This window comes from Dendrobates tinctorius, unplaced genomic scaffold, assembly GCF_039654945.1.
Source record: "Dendrobates tinctorius isolate UK_male_01 unplaced genomic scaffold, ASM3965494v1 ptg000103l, whole genome shotgun sequence".
In the NCBI taxonomy this organism is placed as follows: Eukaryota; Metazoa; Chordata; class Amphibia; order Anura; family Dendrobatidae; genus Dendrobates; species Dendrobates tinctorius.
Genome location: NW_027361771.1, coordinates 18,225,567 through 18,247,659, shown reverse-complemented (window position 1 = coordinate 18,247,659; position 22,093 = coordinate 18,225,567). Strand labels below are relative to the sequence as shown.

The 22,093-nt window shown below is 45.0% G+C and overlaps 1 protein-coding gene across 2 annotated transcripts in view; it reads left to right on the top strand.

Annotated features, from left to right (window-relative positions):
* The window catches only part of PCTP (phosphatidylcholine transfer protein), a 115,839-nt gene that overhangs the window by 63,420 nt on the left and 30,326 nt on the right, over window positions 1-22,093 (top strand). For both annotated transcript variants that reach the window (XM_073588107.1, XM_073588105.1), the window contains exon 3: window positions 18,631-18,710. In XM_073588107.1, coding sequence (XP_073444208.1) covers window positions 18,631-18,710 — 80 coding nt within the window. The remainder of the gene's footprint in view (window positions 1-18,630; window positions 18,711-22,093) is intronic.

Sequence of the window (22,093 nt, the reverse complement as noted above, 5' to 3'; positions counted from 1 at the left end):
TATATTTTCAGTTGTTTCACACTTTTTTGTTAATTATATAATTCCACATGTGTTAATTCATAGTTTTGATGCCTTCAGAGTGAATCTACAATTTCCATAGTCATTATTATTATTATTTATTTATATAGCACCATTGATTCCATGGTGCTGTACATGAGAAGGGTTACATACAAATTACGGTAATCACTTGCAGTAAACAAACTAACAATGACAGACTGATACAGAGGGGAGAGAGGACCCTGCCCTTTCGGGCTTACATGCTACAGGATGGTGGGGAAGGAGACAGTAGGTTGGTGGGTTGCAGCAGTTCTGGTGTTGGTTGAGGTGATATCACCAGTAGTGGTGAGAGAGAAGGAGGTAGCGGGGTCATTGCAGGCTGTAGGCTTTCTGGAAGAGGTGGGTTTTCTGGTTCTGTCTGAAGGATCCAAATGTGGGTGATAGTCAGACTTGTTGGGACAAAGAATTCCAGAGAATAGGGGCTATTCGGGAGAAGTCTTGGAGGCGGTTGGGTGAGGAGCGAATAAGTGTGGAGGAGAAAAGGAGGTCTTGGGAGGACCGGAGATTACGTGAGGGAAGGTATCGGGAGATTAGTTCAGAGACATATAGGGGAGACAGGTTATAGATGGCCTTGTAGGTCAGTATTAGTAATTTGAACTGGATACGCTGAGGGAATGGGAGCCAGTGAAGAGATTTGCAGAGGGGAGAAGTGGAGGAGTAACGAGGAGAGAGATGAATTAGTCGGGCAGCAGAGTTAAGGATGGACTGGAGAGGTGCGAGGGTGTTAGCAGGGAGACCACAGAAAAGGATGTTGCAGTAGTCGAGATGATGAGGGCATGCACAAGCATTTTAGTAGATTGAGGGTTGATGAAAGGACGGATTCTGGAAATATTTTGAGCTGGAGGCGACAGGAGGTAGAAAGAGCTTGGATGTGCGGCTTGAAGGACAGGGCAGAGTTAAAGGTTACTCCGAGGCAGCGGACTTCCGGTACTGGGGAAAGTGTGATGTCATTAACTGTTATAGCTAGGTCGGGTAAGGAAGATCTGTGAGATGGAGGAAAGATGATGAGTTCAGATTTGTCCACATTGAGCTTGAGGAAGCGAGAGGAGAAGAAGGAGGATAAGGCTGATAGACACTCTGGGATTCTGGACAGCAGAGAGGTGACGTCTGGGCCAGAGAGGTAGATCTGAGTGTCATCAGCATAAAGGTGGTAGTGGAATCCGTGGGACTTTATGAGTTGCCCCAGACCAAGTGTATAGATTGAGAAGAGTAAGGGTCCTAAAACAGAGCCTTGGGGGACTCCAACAGAGAGAGGGTGGGATGAGGAGGTGTTGTGGGAGTGGGAGACGCTGAATGTGCGGTTGGAAAGGTAGGAGGAGATCCAGGATAGGGCAAGGTCTATGCCAAAGGAGGAGAGGATCTGTAGTAGGAGGCAGTGGTCAACTGTGTCGAATGCAGAGGACAGGTCTAGAGCAGGAGTATAGAGTATTGTCCATTTGATTTGGCTGTATGTAGGTCATTAGTAATTTTGGTCAGGGCTATCTCAGTGGAGTGATGGGGGCGGAAACCAGATTGTAGATTGTCAAAGAGCAAGTTAGATGAGAGGTGGGAGGAAAGTTTAGCGTGGACGTGCTGTTCCAGGAGTTTGGAAGCGAATGGGAGCAACTCTATTGGGCGATAGCTGGACATAGCGGTTGGGTCGAGGGCTGGCTTTTTAAGGATAGGCATGATTGTGGCATGTTTGAAAGCAGAAGGGAAGGTACCGGACGTTAGTGATAGGTTGAAGAGGTTGGTTAGAGATGAGGTAAGTGTGGTGGGGAGGTTGGAGAGGAGGTGGGATGGGATGGAAATAAAGAAAACTCTTTAAATGAGGTGTGTACATATAACCCGTTTTGCAGTCTGTTAGTTATGTGAGCCGGTTGCTGACAATATACTATGTTGAACATTCTGTAATGTTAAATCTGAAATATTGGAAAGAGGTTGTATGTACTGTGTAAATACACTACTGTTGTACAGTATGTACTTATGTACTATAATCAATGAACCTCCCTTACAAGGTGCGATGCGACAAAACATTGGATCACACTTGGACAAATGTGATTCTCTGGGGCCGTGCACATGTCCATTTTTTTCCTCGGGATAGAGACTGTCCGAGGAAAATCGCTGCATGCCTGAGTGTGATCAGATATTCGGAACACACTCGGCCATGTAATTCAGTGAGTGCATGGAAAACATCGGATTGCACTTGAATGGTATCTGAGCACAGTACAATTTCACAGAATGGAGAAGATAAAGACATTTTTTTCTCCATCTTCTCTTCATTCAAGAGAATCTGATCACACTGTGCTCACACTCTGATCAGCGTTTGATCAGAGTGTCATTTGCAGAGAATCTACGGCCATCTGCACCTGCCCTTTCAAGCATACTGTAGTTATGGCACAGGAGAAATGGAGTAAGGATATGTTCACACACAGTAGTTTCATTTTTTTGCCATGTTTTTTTTTGGGCTGCAGTAAAGAAGCTACATTTTACAGTACCAACAAAACCTTGGAAATTTCATGCTCATGCTTATTTTTTTTCTCTGAACTGAATTTCAGCAGTACAACATTTTCTTTTAAAATATTTTTATTAATTTTCAAACAATTTTATAGAAGGAAGAGAAGAATGGGGAAACGAGGTAAAACAAGGGCAGGGTATCTTAATAGTAAAAATAGAGAATTCAAACTATTTACAATCATATTTAAACCTAAGAATAACCAATTATGCCCATTGGTATATGTGATGTTACAGGATGAGTAAATAAAACTCGAGATCTATTATAAATCTAATACAACTAAAGACCCCAGTAGCCAAGTTCTCTCTACAATGCAAGATGTTTTGCGTTCCACAAATCCCATTTTATATTGTATTTTTGCAGAAAATTATTGTTTATAGCAAACCTTTTTTCAGTGAAACTGTGGAGTTGAATTTTATTAATAATATCTAAGAATTTTGGTGTTTGGGTTTTCTCCACCACAGTGCAATTGAATTTTTAATCACCAGGAAGATATGAATAATTATATATTTAATTGAAGGATCAACACCCTCAAGTCCTATTGAGAAGAGCGCCATTTGTGACGTAACTTTGAGTTTGATATGTGTAAGAGAATTGATATGTAATATAGCGGCTTTTTGCAGAGTTTCTTTATTTTTGTACATGTCTAGAAGATACAGTATGATATAAGTTAGCGGGTGTTCCGCATCCTCTCCAACAAAAAGGGGAGGTACCTCCATTTATGTGTGAAAGCTGTATCAGTGTGAGATACCACCTCGTAATCAGTTTATAAAAGGATTCATGGAGGGGAATGGAAATTTTTGACGCGTAGGTGTGCTTGATGGCATTTTCCCATGTTTCAATTGAAAAAGATCTATTTAAATCAGATTCCCATTTTTGTAGGTAGATATTTTTAATTTCATTATTGTCTTTATTGAAGTGGCTATAGATGTTTTTAAGTCTCCATCTGTTTTAATGCTTTGTATCTTTTATTAAGGAAGAGACTATGTCTAAGGTTAGGGGTCTACTTGATAATAATTTTTGGATGTTTTCTTTTAAGATTAAATAAAATAAAAATTGGGAGGAAGGCAAATTATAAGTACGTTTGATTTCACTATATGAATAGAAGGATTCACTTCCGACCAAATAGATGGAATTGAAATTTTGTAAATTATAGCTATTAAAGAGATGGGACAATTCTTAATCTGGTGTAGTCTCGAACTTCCCTTCCCTGGCCTATTCAGCAACTTCCATGCTGACAGAACCGCTTGAAAAATGGGTTGATGATGCTCCCTTTGGATTGGTCCTAATAAATATCTAAATTCACCAGTGGCAGAGTTTGAAATAAGTATAGAACTTTAGGCAAAATAATGGATTTCACCACCAGGATCTTACCTAGAAGGGACAAGTTTAAAAGTTTAAAGCGGGCAAAATCTTTGGATATAGTTTTAATCAGATTGTCTATATTCGTAGGAATTAATAAGTGGAATTTATTTGTTAGTGTGATTCCCAAATGCGTTATCTCTTTGTCTTCCCATAGATTGTCAGTTTGCTGTTTAATTTCTGTCTTCCCATAGATTGTCAGTTTGCTGTTTAATTTCTTGGGCTAAGTCTTGGTTTAAGCAAAAATGCAGGATTTTAGATTTCTGGGAGTTAATTTTAAACTAAGAAATTTTCAAGAAAGTGTCCAAATCTATTTTAGGGCAGCAATTGATTTTACGGGGTCTTTGATTGTCAAAAAAATATCATCAGCGAATAAGGTAATGTTATGTTGGCGGTGTGGAGTATTAAAGCCTGTGATCAAATTTTTCAATCTAACCTTTTCAGCCAATGGCTCCATTGCTAGGGCAAAGAGCAAAGGTGATAAAGGGCACCCCTGTCTTGTACCATTGGTTATGGGGAAAAATTTAGAGAGATGATTATTACTATAAACTTTAGCATTTGAGTCTGAGTATAGTGCAAAAATAGAAGATATAAATTTATCATTGAATCCGAATTTAAATAGTGTTGCTTTTCGGTAATTCCAATTAATTCTTTCAAAAACCTTTTCTGTGTCTAATGTTACAAAAAGTGTGAGGGTATTAAGGGATTTTACTATGTTTAATATATTTACTTTCCTTCTTGTGCCATCTGAGGCTTGCCTTCCAGTAATAAATCCGATTTGGTCATTTTTAATGAGTGAGGGAAGAAGATTTTTCATTCGATCACCTAAGATTTTGGAGTAGATTTTGATATCCCCGTTGATTAAGGGTATAGGCTTATAGTTTTGGATCATGTCTGATTCCCCCTTATCTTTGAGTATCATAATTATATTGGCTTGTAGCATTTCTCTGGGGAAGGAATAGTCATTTATGAATCCATCCGGCCCTGGGGATTTTTGAGATTTGAGTTTGATGATGACATTTGTAATTTCTTCTATTCTGAATGGCTGATTCAAGAGTACCAAATCAGGGGGCTCTAACTATGGGAGCTTAAGGTCAGATAGGAAGGAATTTATGGATTCTGAATCTGGAATAGGGGTTGAAGAGTTCTGTTTTAGATTAGAGAGTTTATAGAAAAAGTCTGCGAAGACATTTGCAATTTTTGCAGGTTGGGTTTTTATGACCCCAGAGGGTGTTTTAATTTTAAGAATCTTTTTCCTTATGCGATCTTATTTCAATCTATCCATCATATGTTTAGTTGGTTTGTTGGTTGCTGAATAATAGTTGAATTTTGAGGTTCTTATTACGGCGTCACACTCAGCAAGAATGGCTGCCTTAAGTTTCTGCCTCAAAAGTAGAATCTCCCGGTGGGTTTGTGAGGAAGGGGTTGTTAAGTTTTTCTGTAAATACTCTTTTATTTTTAATTGAGATTGTAAAGAGGAAATCAATTTTGTGTTTTTCTTTTTAAGCCTAGATGAAAGTTGGATCATGCATCCCCTCAAAAGCACCTTATGGGCGCACCATAGGACAAACGGGTCTATGTCCTCTGATGAGTTTTCTTCGAAATAATTGACTATTGTCTTCTCTATGATTTTCTTATATTCTGGAATTTTAAAGAGGGTTGGATTCGATTTCCATAAAAAAGTATTATTGAGGGAGGGTCCGAGCATAAATTCACCTGTAATTGGGGAGTGGTCTGAAAAGGATTTATCTAATATATCAATTTTTGTAAATTTGGATAACGAAAATATATTGGTCAGAGACAAGTCAATTCTTGAGAATGATTTATGGACAGTAGAGTAAAACATAAATTCCCTGGAAGACGCTTTGAGACAACGGAATACGTCGAACAATTCATTTTTATTGATCCATTTATTAAGGGACTGTGTCTGTCGACGTGCCAAGGAGGATGAGTCCAAGAGGGCATCTGGCACCACATTAAAGTCCCCTGCCATTATTAGATCTCCTCTCCTGACCTCATTGACCTTTTTTATTAGTTTGTTGAAAAAGCGGATTTGTCTCCTATTTAGTGCATAGACATTGACAATTGTGCACGCCTTAGAATTTAAGTAGGCTATGAGGATGTGAAACCTTCCTAGAGGGTCTATCACTTCATTTATCAATTGGAATGGGACACTGTTGTTAACTAAGGTGATAACCCCAGCCCTCTTGTTTTCTCGAAGTGACTTGAAAATATGGGGATAGTTCTTATTTTGAAATATTGGATGATTATCTCTTGCAAATCTTACTTCTTCCAAGCAAGTGATATCAGCCTGGTAATTTTTAATTTCCTTCCAGGTGATAAATCATTTGTATGGGCTATTTAGACCTTTAACATTATATGAGAGAAATTTTAATTTCATTTGGACTACTCTAGGCTCTTCTTATTACACAATAGCAACTAAAGATGAGAGCAAAAAAAAGTAAACTTATCACTAATTTTTTTAGTGATGAAACAGAAATGAAACAGAACAAATACAAATTAGTGAATTTCCCTGGATGATTTCACCTATAGGGATGTCTATCCTACCTTGGGGGCAAAGAAAATGGGCATGGGCGCAACACACCCATCTACAGTATTAATTAGACTGTTCTAACTGTTGAACAAAGTGATAACCACTATAACTTAGGAATCAAATTGAAGCGAGGTCATCAGAAATTTAAAGCTCTGCCATTTTCTTTATTACTGTGGAACCTCTGAAGAGAAGAAATAAAACGTATCCCTTCAGGAGTATATAATGGGATAGTCTTACCCCTGTGACACACCAGAATTTTGGTGGGGAATCCCCTTCTGTATAATACTCCTATAGATCTTAATTTTGTGGTCACCTCTCGAAAATCCCTTCTAGCTTCCATCGTCGCTTTGGAAAGGTCAGCAAAAATGTTTAAGTTTGTATACGGGTTCTGGAAAGTACCTCTCTCTGATATAATTCAGTATTTTTTGTTTTGTGTCAAAGAAGTGCATGTGTAGTATAAGGTATCTTGCTTCGTCTGGAGTGATATTCTTTGGTCTAGGGAGTTTATGGATCCTGTCAATAGTGAGGTCTAGAGCTGACAGTTTTGGGATAGCTTTCTTAAATAAGTTTTTAACGTAAGTTTTCAGAGACCCCCTTATTTTAAAATTATTGCGTCTGTGAGTTTGACCTTCAGAGAATGACTTTCTTGTTTAAGGACAGAGTTTTCCTCCAAAAGGGAGTTGATTTTTGTTTCCACCTCTGAGATTCTTTTTTCATTAACTTCAAATCTCCGAGAAAAAGAACCCTGTATCTCCTGGAGTGTTTTGCTTTGTGCCTCAAAACCCTTCTTGATGGAATCATTAAAAGATTTGCATAGTGTGGCAATAAAGCCTTCTGTTACTTGTCTATCTGAGGAAATGAAATCCTCATAGCTCATCTTAAGGAATGGAGCAAACGGTGGACTCGTGAGCTTTGATCATATTTTTTTAGGATATTGTTTATTTGGACTCATGTTAGGGGAAAACTCGTCCTATAAGCTATCTGAATCGGCATTTAAGGAGTTTTTATCAGGGGCTCTGCTGTCAGATCCTTTACTTTTAGTAATGTTTGAAAGGTCCATATTTTCTGGTGTGTTGCTTTTCACTGTAGAAATATGTGGCTCGATATTATCATTTCCTCTATTAGTAGTTCATTGTTGATAAGATTTTGACACTATATGACTCAAATCGTTTCCATTTTTTTAAGTTTCATTAAAAATGGGTATCGAGGAAAATTTGGTCAGTTTTATAATCGGTCCTCGCTCTCAGGGAGTGGCTGAGACCTTGGAGGACTTAGTAAGTTCGAAAAATCCTCATTTGGTTTCGTAGTTGATTGTCTTGGAATTTCTTTCTCTTTTGAATTTTTGGTCTTACTGGTGTTATGGGCTTGCGGAACGCACCAAATAATATAAGACGGTATAGAGGTGCGTTTGTTGCCCGGGGTCTACTGTGCAGAGATGTTAACTGCTGCTTAGTAATGGCGGAGCACTAACTAGACTCCGGCGAGATAACTGCTGACCCGGTGTGTACAGGAGCAAACTCAGTTACCTCACTGAGCTGCTGGGATGAGTGCGAGAGCCTGTTAATCCTCACAGGACTCGGCAGGAGAGCGCTAGTGCTAAGAAACAGGACTCTGCCCAAAGGACACAGGGTTAGAGCCCCTCTAGTCCCACTAGTGCTCAGCACCACAGCAGCGATGCATGGACAGACACTAATAGAATGCTGTGCCCTGTTAGCAGTCACAGGGTACAGCTGCACTTAGCTTACCGCACTATATGTGTACAGAGCAGCTCTGGCAGACGCCACTGCTCAGGACTGGAAACCACATAGGACACGCACAGCGACGCTCTAACAGATGCAGTACCTGCAGTAGCGTAGTGCCTAAGGTAAAGAGATGCACTCTGGCGCCAGCATGTGAGAGGTGCTGGAAGCACTGCGTCGCTAGGCAGTGCCACAACTATCAAAGGGAAGGGGTTTCATAATGAGTCATTCAGCGGTTCACAAACATCCGTCATCACACACATCTCTACTAATTACTGTGTATACTAGCGAACCTTTTATAGCAGCATCCTTCTGGGGCCTTCCTGATGGTCCAATCCGAGCTGGAGAAGGACCTGAGCATGTGACCTCCGATCTCCAGTGAGAGATCGTCCCACGGGCATGCTCAGTGGACTGAAAGGAAGACTTAGTCCCTCAAGTAGCTCGCTGCTGACCAGCATGCATTGCTGTAGCTGGTCCAGAGGTGGCAGCAGCAACCAAACCCACAATGCTGGTCTGAGCAGATCGCCGGGATCGACGAGTCTGCTGAGCAGCCTCCTCTGCGTCCGGAGAGGAATGGGAGACCGCTGAAGGCAAGGCTTGGGGTTCCTGCTGTGCAACAGCAGGAACCCGATGCCTAACATTACCCTCCCTCCTAGGGCCCCCTCCTCTCTTAGCCTTGCTATGCTCAAATGCCGTGACGAGAAGTGGAGCGTGGATGTTCTCCTCTGGCTCCCAGGTCTGAGCCTCTGGACCATGATCCTTCCAGTCCACCAAATAAAACTTTTTTCCGTGTACCACCCTGCATCCCACGATGGCATCCACCTCCAGAATTAGGGGTTTATCTACATTGGGGCGATGTAGAATGGGAGCGCTAGCGAAATGGGTCTTAATGGAGGAGAAGGCCTTGGAGACAGGTTCTGACCACAACTTGGGATTTGCACCCTTCTTGGTGAGGGCCACAAAGGGGGCTACCAAAATTGAGAAGTAGGGGATAAATTGGCGATAGTAACTTATGAACCCCATAAAATGCTGCACCGCTTTAAGGGAGTGGGGTTCTTGCCAATCCATCAACGCCTGTAGTTTGGCAGGATCCATGGCCAATCCCTGGACGGAAATGATATAGCCCAGGAAAGGCAAAGACTCCTGCTCAAACACACACTTCTCCCAATTGGCAAAGAGGGAGTTTGCCCGCAGGAGGTCGAAAACTTTGCAAACATCTCTCTGGTGGGAGTCGATATCTGGAGAGTAGATGAGAATATCATCCAGATAGACTACTACCGAGATGGCAAGCATATCCCAGAAAATATCATTCACAAAGTCTTGGAAGAAGGCCAGAGAATTACAGAGCCTGAAGGGCATCACCAGGTATTCATAGTGCCCATCCCTGGTATTAAATGCCGTTTTCCATTCGTCCCCCTCTCGGATGCGAATCAGGTTGAAAGCCTCCCACAGATCAAGTTTGTGTGGTGTAGTAACCTCTGAGTCCGCTAGGGGGTGCTGTGTGGATGTCCCAGGAGAAAGGATGAATGGGAGAAGAGTGTGTAAAGGCTTGAAGGACCTGTGATGAGGTCAGTCATGTGACCTGGTGGGCGTGGCTATGGACCATATAATGTGGCCAGGGTAGGTCACATGGGGGTGAATGCTGGGACCTGGCTGGTCCAGTGTGGAAGGTCCCGCTGAGATGGGGCTTCCTGCCTGACAGCACGTGTGGACGCTGTTTTTTAATGGCTGCAAGTGCCTGAGAGTTCCCTGGAGGGAATGAATGTCTGCAGTATGGAGAAGCAGCCATGAGAGAACCCTGATGGGGTGAGATATAACTGTGAGGCTGAAAAGCCTGCGTATTGGACATTGCTAACAGAGTGAAGCTCTGTCATGGACGCTATGCCGTTTATATATTGCTGGTCATGGTTTATGATGTTTAATAAACCGCATGGACCGTTCTGAGTTTATGGAAAACCTGTGCCGGATCTGATTTTGTGGCTGCCAAGCGAGTGATCCCCTACTTAAATGACAGCGCTACCTCACATTTGGTGGAGAAAGCTATGGGCAGTATTTTAGCCTTGTTGCTGGGAGCAACGGAAAAGGACTGCAAAGTCGGTTGCTAAGGGCAACGCTGAGCCAGGAGGGCTGACGGTTGGGGAAGCCACTGCCCGGCTGTGGTTCTGGAACCGTGGGGCGCCCTAGTGAGTAAGGCACTGTCCGGATCAGTGAGCCCAGTGCGGCCGTTTCCCCATGAGAAAGAGACTTATAGGACACCTCTGCGGTAGAGGGGTCTGAGAACCTGCGCGGCCAGCAGGTGACGGCCGTGAAAGCCGTGTTGTACTGACCAGGGTCAGTGAGAAAGAGACTGGTGATTGCTATAGGGTGCCTCTGTGGAAAAAAGGTATCCGAGGACCTGTGTGGCCGACACAGGTAACGGACAGGTGTTTGTGTTGTACTGACCTGGGTCAGTGGGAAAGACTGTGTACCTGGAGGGTTCAGTGAGCAAGGTCCTGGAGGGTCAGTGTTGGGAGGTTCTGGGAGAAGAATTGGATCCCTGGAGCACGTGGTATAACCTTGGACCTGGTGAGGCGTGAGTGTTGGGCAGTCTCAGGAGATGGATGTCCTGAAGAGCACCCGCTAAGCCCCTGGACCTGGTGAGGCCGGTGTGTTGGGAAACCCTGGGACGAGGGCCGCTCCCTGAATAGCACCCGGTGCGCCCTGTGTGTCAGATGGTCTCAGGCGGAGACGGAACGTAGTGAATAGCACACAAACAGGACACGTGAGTTTTTTTGTGGTGTTTTTTTTCTTCCTTTCTCAACTCAGCCTGCAGTGGCTCAGTGAGAGTCAAAAAGGTTACTAGCGGCTTGCTGTAACTCGGCGGGGTTACGAAGGTGACAAGCGGCTTCCTGTAACTTGGGGTTACGAAGGGGACAAGCGGCTTCCCATAACTCAGCGGGGTTACGAAGAGGACACCTGCCGCTGTATGTGAACAGCAGCCGGTGGTGTCGGTGATCGGTGACCGCAGGAGCTGTGGTGGTGCCAACAAGGACTTGTGTGGTATCGTAAAAGAGACAAACTGTGTTGTGTCAACTGTGGTCTGAGAAGACCGGTATAACGGACATGGGGATATCCCAAAAGGGGGCGGTGGCCCAAATCAGGGTGGTAGCCCAAAAGGGGGTGGAGTCCCAGAAGGGGGCGGTGACCCAAATTGGGGTGGTAACCCAAAAAGAAGTGGAGTCCCAGAGGGGGGCGGTGACCCAAATTGGGGTGGTAACCCAAAAAGGAGTGGAGTCCCGGGAGGGGGCGGTGACCCAAATTGGGGTGGTTCAGGAAGGTGGGTATGTCTGGGGAACCGCAGTGTGTCTGTATGAGTTTTGAGAAGTGCGGCATGTATTTTCCGGATAATGATGGGCCAGAGGTGTGTACCATGATGCTGCATCGGGAAGGAGTCTCTGGTAGACTGGACGCAGAGAATCAGGTGACTCTGACAGGAACTCCGTTCATTTTATCTCTGACCGAGAAAAACGCCAGGGTTCGCTGTAAACATGGGGTCATGGTGAACTATGCAGCAGACCGAGTAATGTTTGAGGGGACCAAAGGTGGTGTCTGCCAAGGGGGCGGGATACTACGGGACTTAGTCTATGCCTTGGAGAGGGGCCGGGACTATGTTTTGTTTCATGTCGTATGGTCGGACGATGGAGACGTTTCGACTGTGGGGCCAGCAGACACTGAGACGGCTCCTGACGTGGACAGGTCAGAGGTAGAACTGACCGGGAAAAGAAGTACATCTGCCCAACTGACGGACCTGATGTCTCGTGATAAGACAGATGGTGGGCTGGGAGATGAGGTGACTGGAGTGGACACACGGTCAGAGGGTAACTGGAGGGTTGACTCGGATGATCGGCATGACTCAGACTCTAGGGGTGACTGTGGCTCTGAGAGAGAAAGGGAGCACAGACTGGATGAGCTATAGAAAGACGTCTTCGAGCTCAAAGGTCACCTGGCATTGTGGCAAGGTCTGAATAAGTCCCTCAGAGAAGAGGTAGGAGTACTAACAAAAACTGTAAAAACTGTTAGAGGTCTTCTGCGGGAGAAGTGGGACGAAGACTTACAGCGGCCAGGCCTGAGTGAGGAACAGTGTGAAGACAAAAAGAAAATGAAAAGTATGGAAGCGGAGGTGATTCGTTTGCAGATGGAGCTTGCTGCTGCAGAGTGTGCTAAAAGACAAGCACAGCAGGAAAAAGATGAACTGGCTGATGTGATTGCCAGCAACAAAGGTGAAGGTGCTCTGGCTGAAGAAAAGAGGCGGTTAGATTCTCGCATTGTCCAGCTTGAAGAAGTGGAGGAAGAATACGGCAACGTTGAATTAGCCAATGACAAGCTGAGAAAGGCCACACTTCAGGTTGACCAGATGGATGCTGATCTGAAGACAGAACGTAGTAAAGCTCAGAAGAATGAGAATGCCCATCAGCAATTAGTTCGCCAGAATAAGGGCTTAGAATCAAAGGTTGCACTACTGGAGGAACAGCTTGATGCAGAAATTAAAGTGTGACAATCTGCTAGCAAACAAGTACGTTGTACGGAGAAAAAACTGAAGGTTGTACTAAGGCAAATGGATGATGAAAGGCGTAAATCTGAGCAGTACCAAGACCTGGTGGAGGGAAATGATGTGCGTCTGAAAGAGTTGAAACGTCAGGTGGAAGAAGCAGAGAAAGCGGCTCAATGTGCCAATACGTTGCACCTTAGATTACAGTGTGAACTGGAGGTTGCTACAGAGACAGCAGATGCAAAGAACTGTGAGGTTAATGCACTGAAAAGTAAACTTAGATGTGGTGGGGTACCATTTGTTACAAGACGCTTAGATAGAGAAAGGATGGTGACTAACCAGTGTCTGATGACGCAGACAGATTGTGACTGGAAGGTCAAAGCCAATGACCGATATTCTGACCACTGGAGGCGGGGGAGGTCTAACGTAGGAACGAGGCCGTATGACAGATGGAGATGGTTCTCTCGACCTGTGGGGCAAGGTGTAGTGAGTGCCCGGTCGCAAGACCCTGGTGTAATGTGTGTTCAACCCCACAAGTTTGAACAGAGGGGGGAGGTATGTGGTGTAGTAACCACTGAGTCCGCTAGGGGGCGCTGGGTGGATGTCCCAGGAGAAAGGATGAATGGCAGAATACTGAATGGCCGTTATGTATCAAAGTGGGTGGCTTTGGGATGGAGACTTATGTGTTGATCAGCAGTGATACTGCTGAGGTGGTGTTTCAGTGTGTAAGGGAGAAGTCTCCAGGTACCTAGAGAGATGGGCGGAGCCTGGTTACCTACAAACCCACCCAGGGAGTGTGTTTAAAGCACTATTGTAAAGAGTGTGTAAAGGCTTGAAGGACCTGTTATGAGGTCAGAGTCATGTGACCCGGTGGGCGTGGCTATGGACCATATAATGTGGCCAGGGTAGGTCACATTGGGGTGAATGCTGGGACCTGGTTGGTCCAGTGTGGAAGGTCCCGCTGAGATGGGGCTTCCTGCCTGACAGCATATGTGGACACTGTGTTTTAATGGCTGCAAGTTCCTGAGAGTTCCCTGGAGGGAATGAATGCAGTATGGAGAAGCAGCCATGAGAGAACCCTGACGGGGTGAGATATAACTGTGAGGCTGAAAACCCTGCGTATTGGACATTGCTAACAGAGTGAAGCTCTGTCATGGACGCTATGCCGTTTATATATTGCTGATCATGGTTTATGATGTTTAATAAACCGCATGGACCATTCTGAGTTTATGGATAACCTGTGCTGGATCTGATTTTGTGGCTGCCAAGCGAGTGATCCCCTTCTTAAATGACAGCGCTACCTCACATTTGGTAAACACTCTTGCTCCCCGTAGCCTATCAAACAGTTCCGATATCAGGGGCAGTGGATATTTGTTCTTAACGGTAATGACGTTAAGACCCCTGTAATCGATGCAGGGACGTAGTTCTCTACTCTTCTGGACGAAGAAGAATCCTGCCCCCGCTGGTGACACACTTCCTAATGAATCCCCTTGCCAGATTCTCCCTGATATATTGAGACATGGCCTCTGTCTCCGGGAGAGATAAGGGGTAGACTCGACCCCGGGGAGGCTCAGCACCAGGCAAGATGTCAATAGGACAGTCATAAGGGCGATGCGGTGGAAGGGTTTCCGCTGCCTTTTTGGAGAACACGTCTGCATACTGTCAATAGTGTTTGTGGAGAGAGGAAAGATCTGCGGGGACCTCGGTGGAGGCAACCTGAACGCACTCCCTCAAACATCTACCCTCACATGTTTTACTCCACCCCAGAATTCTCCCTGATGACCACTCTATATGATGGGAGTGGTAGTGTAGCCAGGGGACCCCTAAAAGGACCTGATTGATACCCTCGGGCATGAAGAGAAGGGATGTTGTCTCTGATGGGATGGAGACACCGAGAGTACCAAAGGGGCGGTCTGGTGTGTAACCTGTGAGGGTAGGGTCACACCATTCACCACTCTGATGGTGACTGGTTTGGATAGCATAACCAGGGGTATTGCGTGCCATTGGGCAAAGGCAGATGACATAAAATTGCCCCCCGCTCCGGAGTCCACGCATACCTCCACTGCCAGAGTGGATGAACCAAACTCAAGCGTCCTCTCAAAGGACAACTTGGAAGAAAACGCAGCCGAATTTTCCCGACTGCTGTGAGCACCTGTTGGCAAGGTGACCAGACTGCCGGCACATATAGTAGACCACGGGTGCTCGAGCAGACTGAGACCTAGTTCATGAGCGAGAACCCTCCGCGGCTTCTTGGGGCTCGAACGCCCTATCGGAAGAGTCCTGAGGTTTAGAAAAACTATGTGCCAACCTAAACCTCTGTCTACACTGGGCCCGTGCCAACCCTTGCTCGACAAAGCGAAGGTCAATACAGGTAGAGACGGCAATAAGCTCCTCCAGTGTAGTGGGAATCTCCCTGGTGAACAGGGCGTCATTCACGTGGTCAGCCAGACCTCTCCAGAATACTGGGATGAGGATTTTGTCTGGCCACTCCAGCTCAGAGACCAGGGTCCGGAACTGGATGGCATAATTGCTGACCAAGGACTAGCCCTGTGAGAGTGCCAGTAGCTGGAGCACGGTATCGTGAGTGACTTGCGGTCTCAGGAATACCTGCTTCAGAGTAGCCAAGAACTGCGAGGCACTCTGCACCACCCGATCACCATGCTCCCACAGTGGTGTGGCCCACTCCAAAGCCCTGCCCGTCAAGAGTGAAACTACAAATCCCATCTTAGCCCGCTCCAAGGGGAATCGGGCAGCCAGCAGCTCAAGCTGAATAGCAGACTGGCTGGTGAAACCCAAAAAGAGACAGCATTGCCCCAGAACTTTTCGGGCAGTGGAAGACAGGACAAAGTCGGGGCAGGGATGGCAGTGGTCACATGGGAGGCAGCCTCCATAGCTGCCTGAACAGCGACCGTGGTTACATCCACATCTGAGGCTGAGCGCTCGAGAGCCGCCAACCTGCCCTCCAGCTGCTGGATGCACCTGAGAAGTCGCTGTTCGTCCGCCATTACTAGCCAGACCCTGGCGCTAGTATAATGTTATGGGCTTGCGGGACGTAACAAATAATATAAGATGGTATAGAGGTCCATTCGCAGCCCGGGGTCCACTGTACACAGATGTTAACTGCTGCTTACTTAGTAATGGCGAAGCACTAATTAGACACTGGCGGGATAACTGCTGACCCGGTGTGTACAGGAGCGAACTCAGTTACCTCACTGAGCCGCTGGAACACGTGCCAGAGCCTGTTTATCCTCACAGGACTCAGCGGAGGAGCGCTAGTGCAAAGACACAGGACTCTGCCCCAAGGACACAGGGTTAGAGTCCCTCTAGCCCCACTAGCGTTCAGCACCGCAACAGCGATGCCTGGACAGATTCTTATAAAATGCTCTGCCCTGTTACCAGACACAGGGCGCAGCTGATATTTGCTTACCGCACTATATGTGTACAGAGCAGCTCTGGCGGATGCCACTAACTAGCCTAAGTTCAGGACTGGAAAGCGCATAGGACGTGCACGGCGCCGCTCTGTCAGATGCTGCAGTAGAGTAGTGTCTAAGATAGAGAGACGCACTCTGGCACCAGCATGTGAGAGGTGCTGGAAGCACTGCGGCGCTAGGCAGTGCCACAACTAGGTGCTGAGACCGGGCTCTAAACCCTAACAACATTCGTATCAAAGGGAAGGGGTTTCATAATGAGTCATTCAGCAGTTCACAAACATCCATCATCACACACATCTCTACCAATTACTGTGTATAATAGCACATGGCCGAGCGGCCATGCAACCCTTTTATAGCAGCATCCTTCTGAGACCTTCCTGATGGTCCAGTCCGAGCTGGAGAAGGACATGAGCATTTAACCTCCGATCTCCAATGAGAGATCGTCCCACGGGCATGCTCAGTGGGCCGAAAAGAGGACTTAGTCCCTGGAGTAGCTCTCTACTGACCAGCATGCGTTGCTATAGCTGGACCAGAGGTAGCAACAGCAACCAAACCCACAGTGCTGGTCTGAGCAGAGCGCTGGGATCGACGAGTCTGCTGAGCAGCCACCTCTGCGTCCGGAGAGGAATGGGAGACCGCCGAAGGCAAGGCTTGGGGTTCCTGCTGTGTAGCGACAGGAACCCGACGCCTAACAACTGGAGTGGTGTCCTCCTGTTTTATTATTGGTTTTGGCTCTAGCACCTCCTGTTTCCATAGTATATCTTAATATGGCGTTTATAAGCTGTTATACAGAATGTTAATTATAAAGTCAGGTATATAAGCTTTGACTTATATGAGTCAGATCTGCAAATTATATCAAGAACCCTTACTTAAGTCTTCATATGCATATGAAGACTTCTGGGTCATAGACGCAGGGAAAATACCGGCGCATGCGCAGTAACGATTATATGCTTTGCCCACAGTTTGGCAAAGCATACTGCATAAGCTCCAGAGGCCTTTGCAATGCGCAAGTGCTGAAACTACGTGAATGCAGGAAGAAGAAAGAAGAAATGCGTAGAACAAGACAGGGAGGGGGGGAGCAGGTGAATAAGCCCCGCCCATCGGACTGGACCGGGGCAATTTACATACATCTGAACCAATATAAAAAAGGTATTTATGCATGAAAGGTGCGGGGTTAGGGGGAAGCAAAAGTACTAAGAGAATCCTTATGTGACACACAATTGAATGATATCATTATATGATATCTCAAAAAAGGGGTGACACATTTCCTTTAATAGCTTCCCTGCTATGAATACACCAGTCCTCTTTAATTCGCAGCAGTCAAGCAGAATTCAATGTCTCCAAATAAGAGAGTAAAATAGCAATATTGCCCCGTGTCTTCATTCCTTTAAGGACCGCCTTTAATATTGCAGAGATCCAATAGTCACGTTATAATATATTGGTTAAGTTGCCATATAACACCAGTTTCCTTTTAACCAACCTGTTGCTCGTATCCTGTCAGGAATTCTCTGATGCTGTGTCTCTGGATGAAGGCGGGGAAAGATGGCGTCAGCGCTGATAAAGGCTTCTTCTGCCCCTTGATTATACACAGCAGCTCCTCCTCCTCCCTCCGTCTCACTCAGCTCTTCACCGCTTCAACGGTTACTGCTGCAGTGATGGAGGAGCTCCGTTATTAACTCACCAAGTCTCGGTGCACCGACCTTTCACTTTCTAACGCTTTCAGGCAGTCACCGGCACCGAGGCTCGAGTGGGGGAGCGAAAAAAAATGGCGCCCGCTCTGTGACAATGGGTTCAGTCACACAGCTGGTCGTTATGGCGCCTCCCACCTCAGCTTCCCTCCGCTCTCCTCGCAGTTGCGTCTTTACTCACAGCAGCCAGCTAGTCCGTTCTTAGTCGCTACAATATAGGTAGGGCACCGGTGATAACCGGGGATATTTTAATCAGCCCAGAAGTCCGCATTCACTGCAAGGTACATACTTCCACAGCGGGCAGTTTGTCATAAGTGAGAAAATCACCTCAGGCAGCTTCACCATTCCACTCAGAGGGACATATCTCGAGTATTGCTGAACCGAATTTCATGTTTTTGGTATCAAAATGATCCCATTAGTATGGGGAATAAAATTACCAATAAAACTAAGAGAAAAATGCCTTTTTGCTGGGTTATGAGTCGCTTCAATGGGTGAAGTCACAGGAGCTGAGCGCTCACACGACCGCCATCTGAGGCGCCTGAAGTCACGCCCCCAGCAGTGAAACATTTTAAAATCTTCAGCATGTCAATTCTTTCACAGCAAAAGAGCTCCAAAACATTTATCCAGCCAAAATGACAGCCATGATATGCAGTTGCACACAGGGCACTTAGTCCATTATTGAAGGATTATTTTGAAGCATAAAAAGAAAAATTTTGTTCTGAGAAGAGAACTCTGTTAACGATACCACAAAACAATAATGTTCTTTTAATTTTGTAGCTCTACATGAAGACCAAAATGGAGAAGAAAAAGTGATATACTGGGAAGTGAAATATCCGTTCCCTCTTTCTAACAGAGATGTATCCTTTTTTTATTTATTAAGGGTATGATTTGTGTAGAATGATGCTGATTAACTAAAATCAACATACAAATTAAAGTAGTGCAAGCTTAAAAAAATATCATGCTAAGCCAGGCTCAGAAGCAGAAGCTCCACTGTTTAGGAGAACAGAGATAGTGTAACTCATCGAATGGAATCTCATGGGAATACTGGTAGGTGAAGGTCCCAGACAAAAACCTGTAAGATATGTATGATATATAGTGTGGATATGCTGTAAATGACTTTACGTAGAACATGCGTTATAGGAAACTTGTGATGTTAAAAAATGCATTTACCTGCATATATGGGGTTAATCTGCAGGTTAATACTGTTCTAAAGATCGGCTGTGCTCCTTGCAAGCTCCAGCTTTCAGTCAGAGGCATGGCACTTCCTGGCACTGACTGACAGCTGGCTCTGCACTAATGCACTGCTGAGCCTGGGCTCAGGCCGGAAACAGTTGCATCCCACTCCAAGTGACTGCCATCTGCTCGACGTCTCGGTTTCACTGGTATCTTCATCTTCAGTACACTGCAAAGACTGGAGCAGCAGAGGAACGGGATTATGTAAGTAGTTTATTTTTAATTTGTTTAAATTGTCAGTACTTATGCCAATCTGATTGTACATCATACACCTTGAGTAGCTTTCTGGGAACATTATGTTGTGTAAGGACATCATACTTCATAGGGGTTGTGTAGGGACATCATACTCTGTGGGGGACTGTATTGAGACATCATACTGCATGGAAGGTTTTGTGTGAACATCATAGAGTGTGAGGGGAAATTATACTGCGTGGCGGGGTTTTGTGGACTCATACTGTGAAGAGGCCTGTAAAGGGACATTATACTGCGTGAGGAGCTTTGTGGGGTCATTGTGCTGCGTGGGTGACTTTATGGGGACATAATACAGCTTGGGGGCTGTGTAGGGACATGATATTGCGCGTGTGCTTGTGAAAAGACATCATACCAATCTGGTCAATTGTGGCGATTTTCTAGTGTTTTGGCATCTTAGGCACGCTCCAATTTTTGCAAGGTGTCTGCAGTTTATTCCAGCAAAAATTGTGCTCCAAAAGTCAAATTGCACTCCTGCCCTGCCGTGCCAGTAGTTTCTGACCACATATGGACTATCAGCGTAGTCAGGAGAAATTGCACAACCAATTGTGAGGACCATTTACTCCAGCCACTCTTGTGAAAGAGATAAATAAGAGGCTAAAGCCCCCGATACACACTGCGATATCGCTAGCAATATCGCTGTAAAGTCACCGATTTTGTGACGTTGCAGCGATATTGCTAGCGATATTGCTGTGTCTGATACTTACCTCCGACCGGCTCCCCCGCTGGTTATCGCTGATCGCGCGAGTAGCTCCTGGACCATTCCTCATCGGCCACTTCCTGCGGCGCTTCCTGTGGCGCCGACGAGCGACGTGTGGAGCCGGGCGGGAGGACGTCAGGATCGCCGCGTCTGACAGGTAAGTAGCGACCCCCGACCCAGCGATGTCACTGGTGAGATCTGCCTGTGTGGCAGCTCACTAGCGACCACCTAGCGATGCAGCAGCGATCCTGACCGCGTCATATCGCTGGTCGGGATCGCTGGTGCATCGCTAGGTGTAACGGTACCCTTAAGCAAGATTTTTGTAAAAAAAAATATTTTTTTTTTCTTTCACATTGTGTTGATTTCTATGAAGCATATAATGAATAATCAAACTTGTTTATGGGTTTTATGATATATAGGCCTATCAAAAATTACTTCAAGTGAGTTGGTCACTAGAAAAAAGATTTTGTAAATTTTGTAGAGAAAAATGAAAAATTTTTACCCCTTCTAACATCCTAACGTAAAAGAGAGAAAAAAAATATCAAAAATTATGCTGACGTAAAGTGTTTACTGTAGTGCAATGTAAACATCAGACATTTAATCATTGTTATGATACAATAATCAAGATATTTAGATAGAACATAATATATAGTTATTGGAATACAACTTTAGAACACAAAAACTAATAAATTGTAAATATGTAATACACTATGTAATATCCATTACATATATATATATATATATATATAAACATACACTGTGTATATATATAACAAACTATAAGTGGCAAAAAACAGTTTTCAACAAAAGCATACTAAATAACATTTGTGCAGTCTACGAATTTGTTCTAAGAAATAGAATTGCCTCCACCAGATCCTCCTTCATAGATGACCTCAAATCTGACCGAATAATTTTAAGGCCAGAGAACAACTTCTCTACACTAACTTGGGTTGGAGGCAAAGCCGTAACCACGTGGGCAACATCTCTAACAATTTCCGGGTATAAAGGAATTGCCTCATGCACAGTCAGTTTTGATGAACGGTTGAATTTTTCTATTTCTTTGAGAGCAAGTGAAACATTTTGCAGAAATATGGTCAATCTGCTTGCTATAGGAGACGGAGTGAAATCTTTTTCCTTGCGGCAACGCTTTTCCTGCTCCATGTCATTCAAATACTTGTCAAAGTCAAACTCCTCATCTGATGAGGATGAAGATATGGCAGCAGTAGCACTGTTAGGACCCAAGTCCTCTTGCGCCTGGCAGTCCTCCTGTAGGCCACTCATCCTAACTGCTACCTCAGTCAGAGCTTTTCCTTTAGTAAGCTGTTGATCATCAAGCAGTATACGATGACTTGGGTCCACATAAACAGCTGCCAGAAAAATGTTATTTTCCAATAACTGTGTCTCTCCGTTTCATTGAAGCAGAAATGCCATCTGTGATTAAACCTCCTCTTTGGGACAGGCAAAATAGCAAGTTCTTCCACTCCCTTATGAAAATGCCAGGAGTTAAATCCTCAGCTTGTAATTTTTTAGTCACGGTAAATGGGTGATTAAGCAATTCCTTCAATTCAGCCACCTGTGTCCATTGACCTTCATTTAGGGTTACCTGAGGGTTCACCATATCTATAAGAAACGGTTTTAGTTCAAGCAATCATTAAATAAGTGCTGCCCCACCGAGTGGCTTGATCGACAATTGCCCCTTTCCCAGCACGTCTCTTCAAGATGGAATCAATTTTAGGGTTTCTGGCGGCAATAACCATTTTCCTCACTTTTCCAATCAGATTTCCAGCATCTCCCTCTTGCAGACTATCCAGATGCAGCATGTGCACAACACAGCGCATGTGATGAATATGAAAGTGTTTTGAAGCAGCTTCAACAAGATCATCTATTTCTGCAGTATAATTTTGCTGTTCTTTTGTTGTAATATCAGTTTGCTCCTCAGTTACATGAACAGCACTGTGGCCTTCCATCTCAAACATACTGAATCCTAAATTTTCTTCTAGCTGTTGTTCATTACTCTCATTCATCAGTTTAATTGTACTTATCATGTTTGAAGCATTG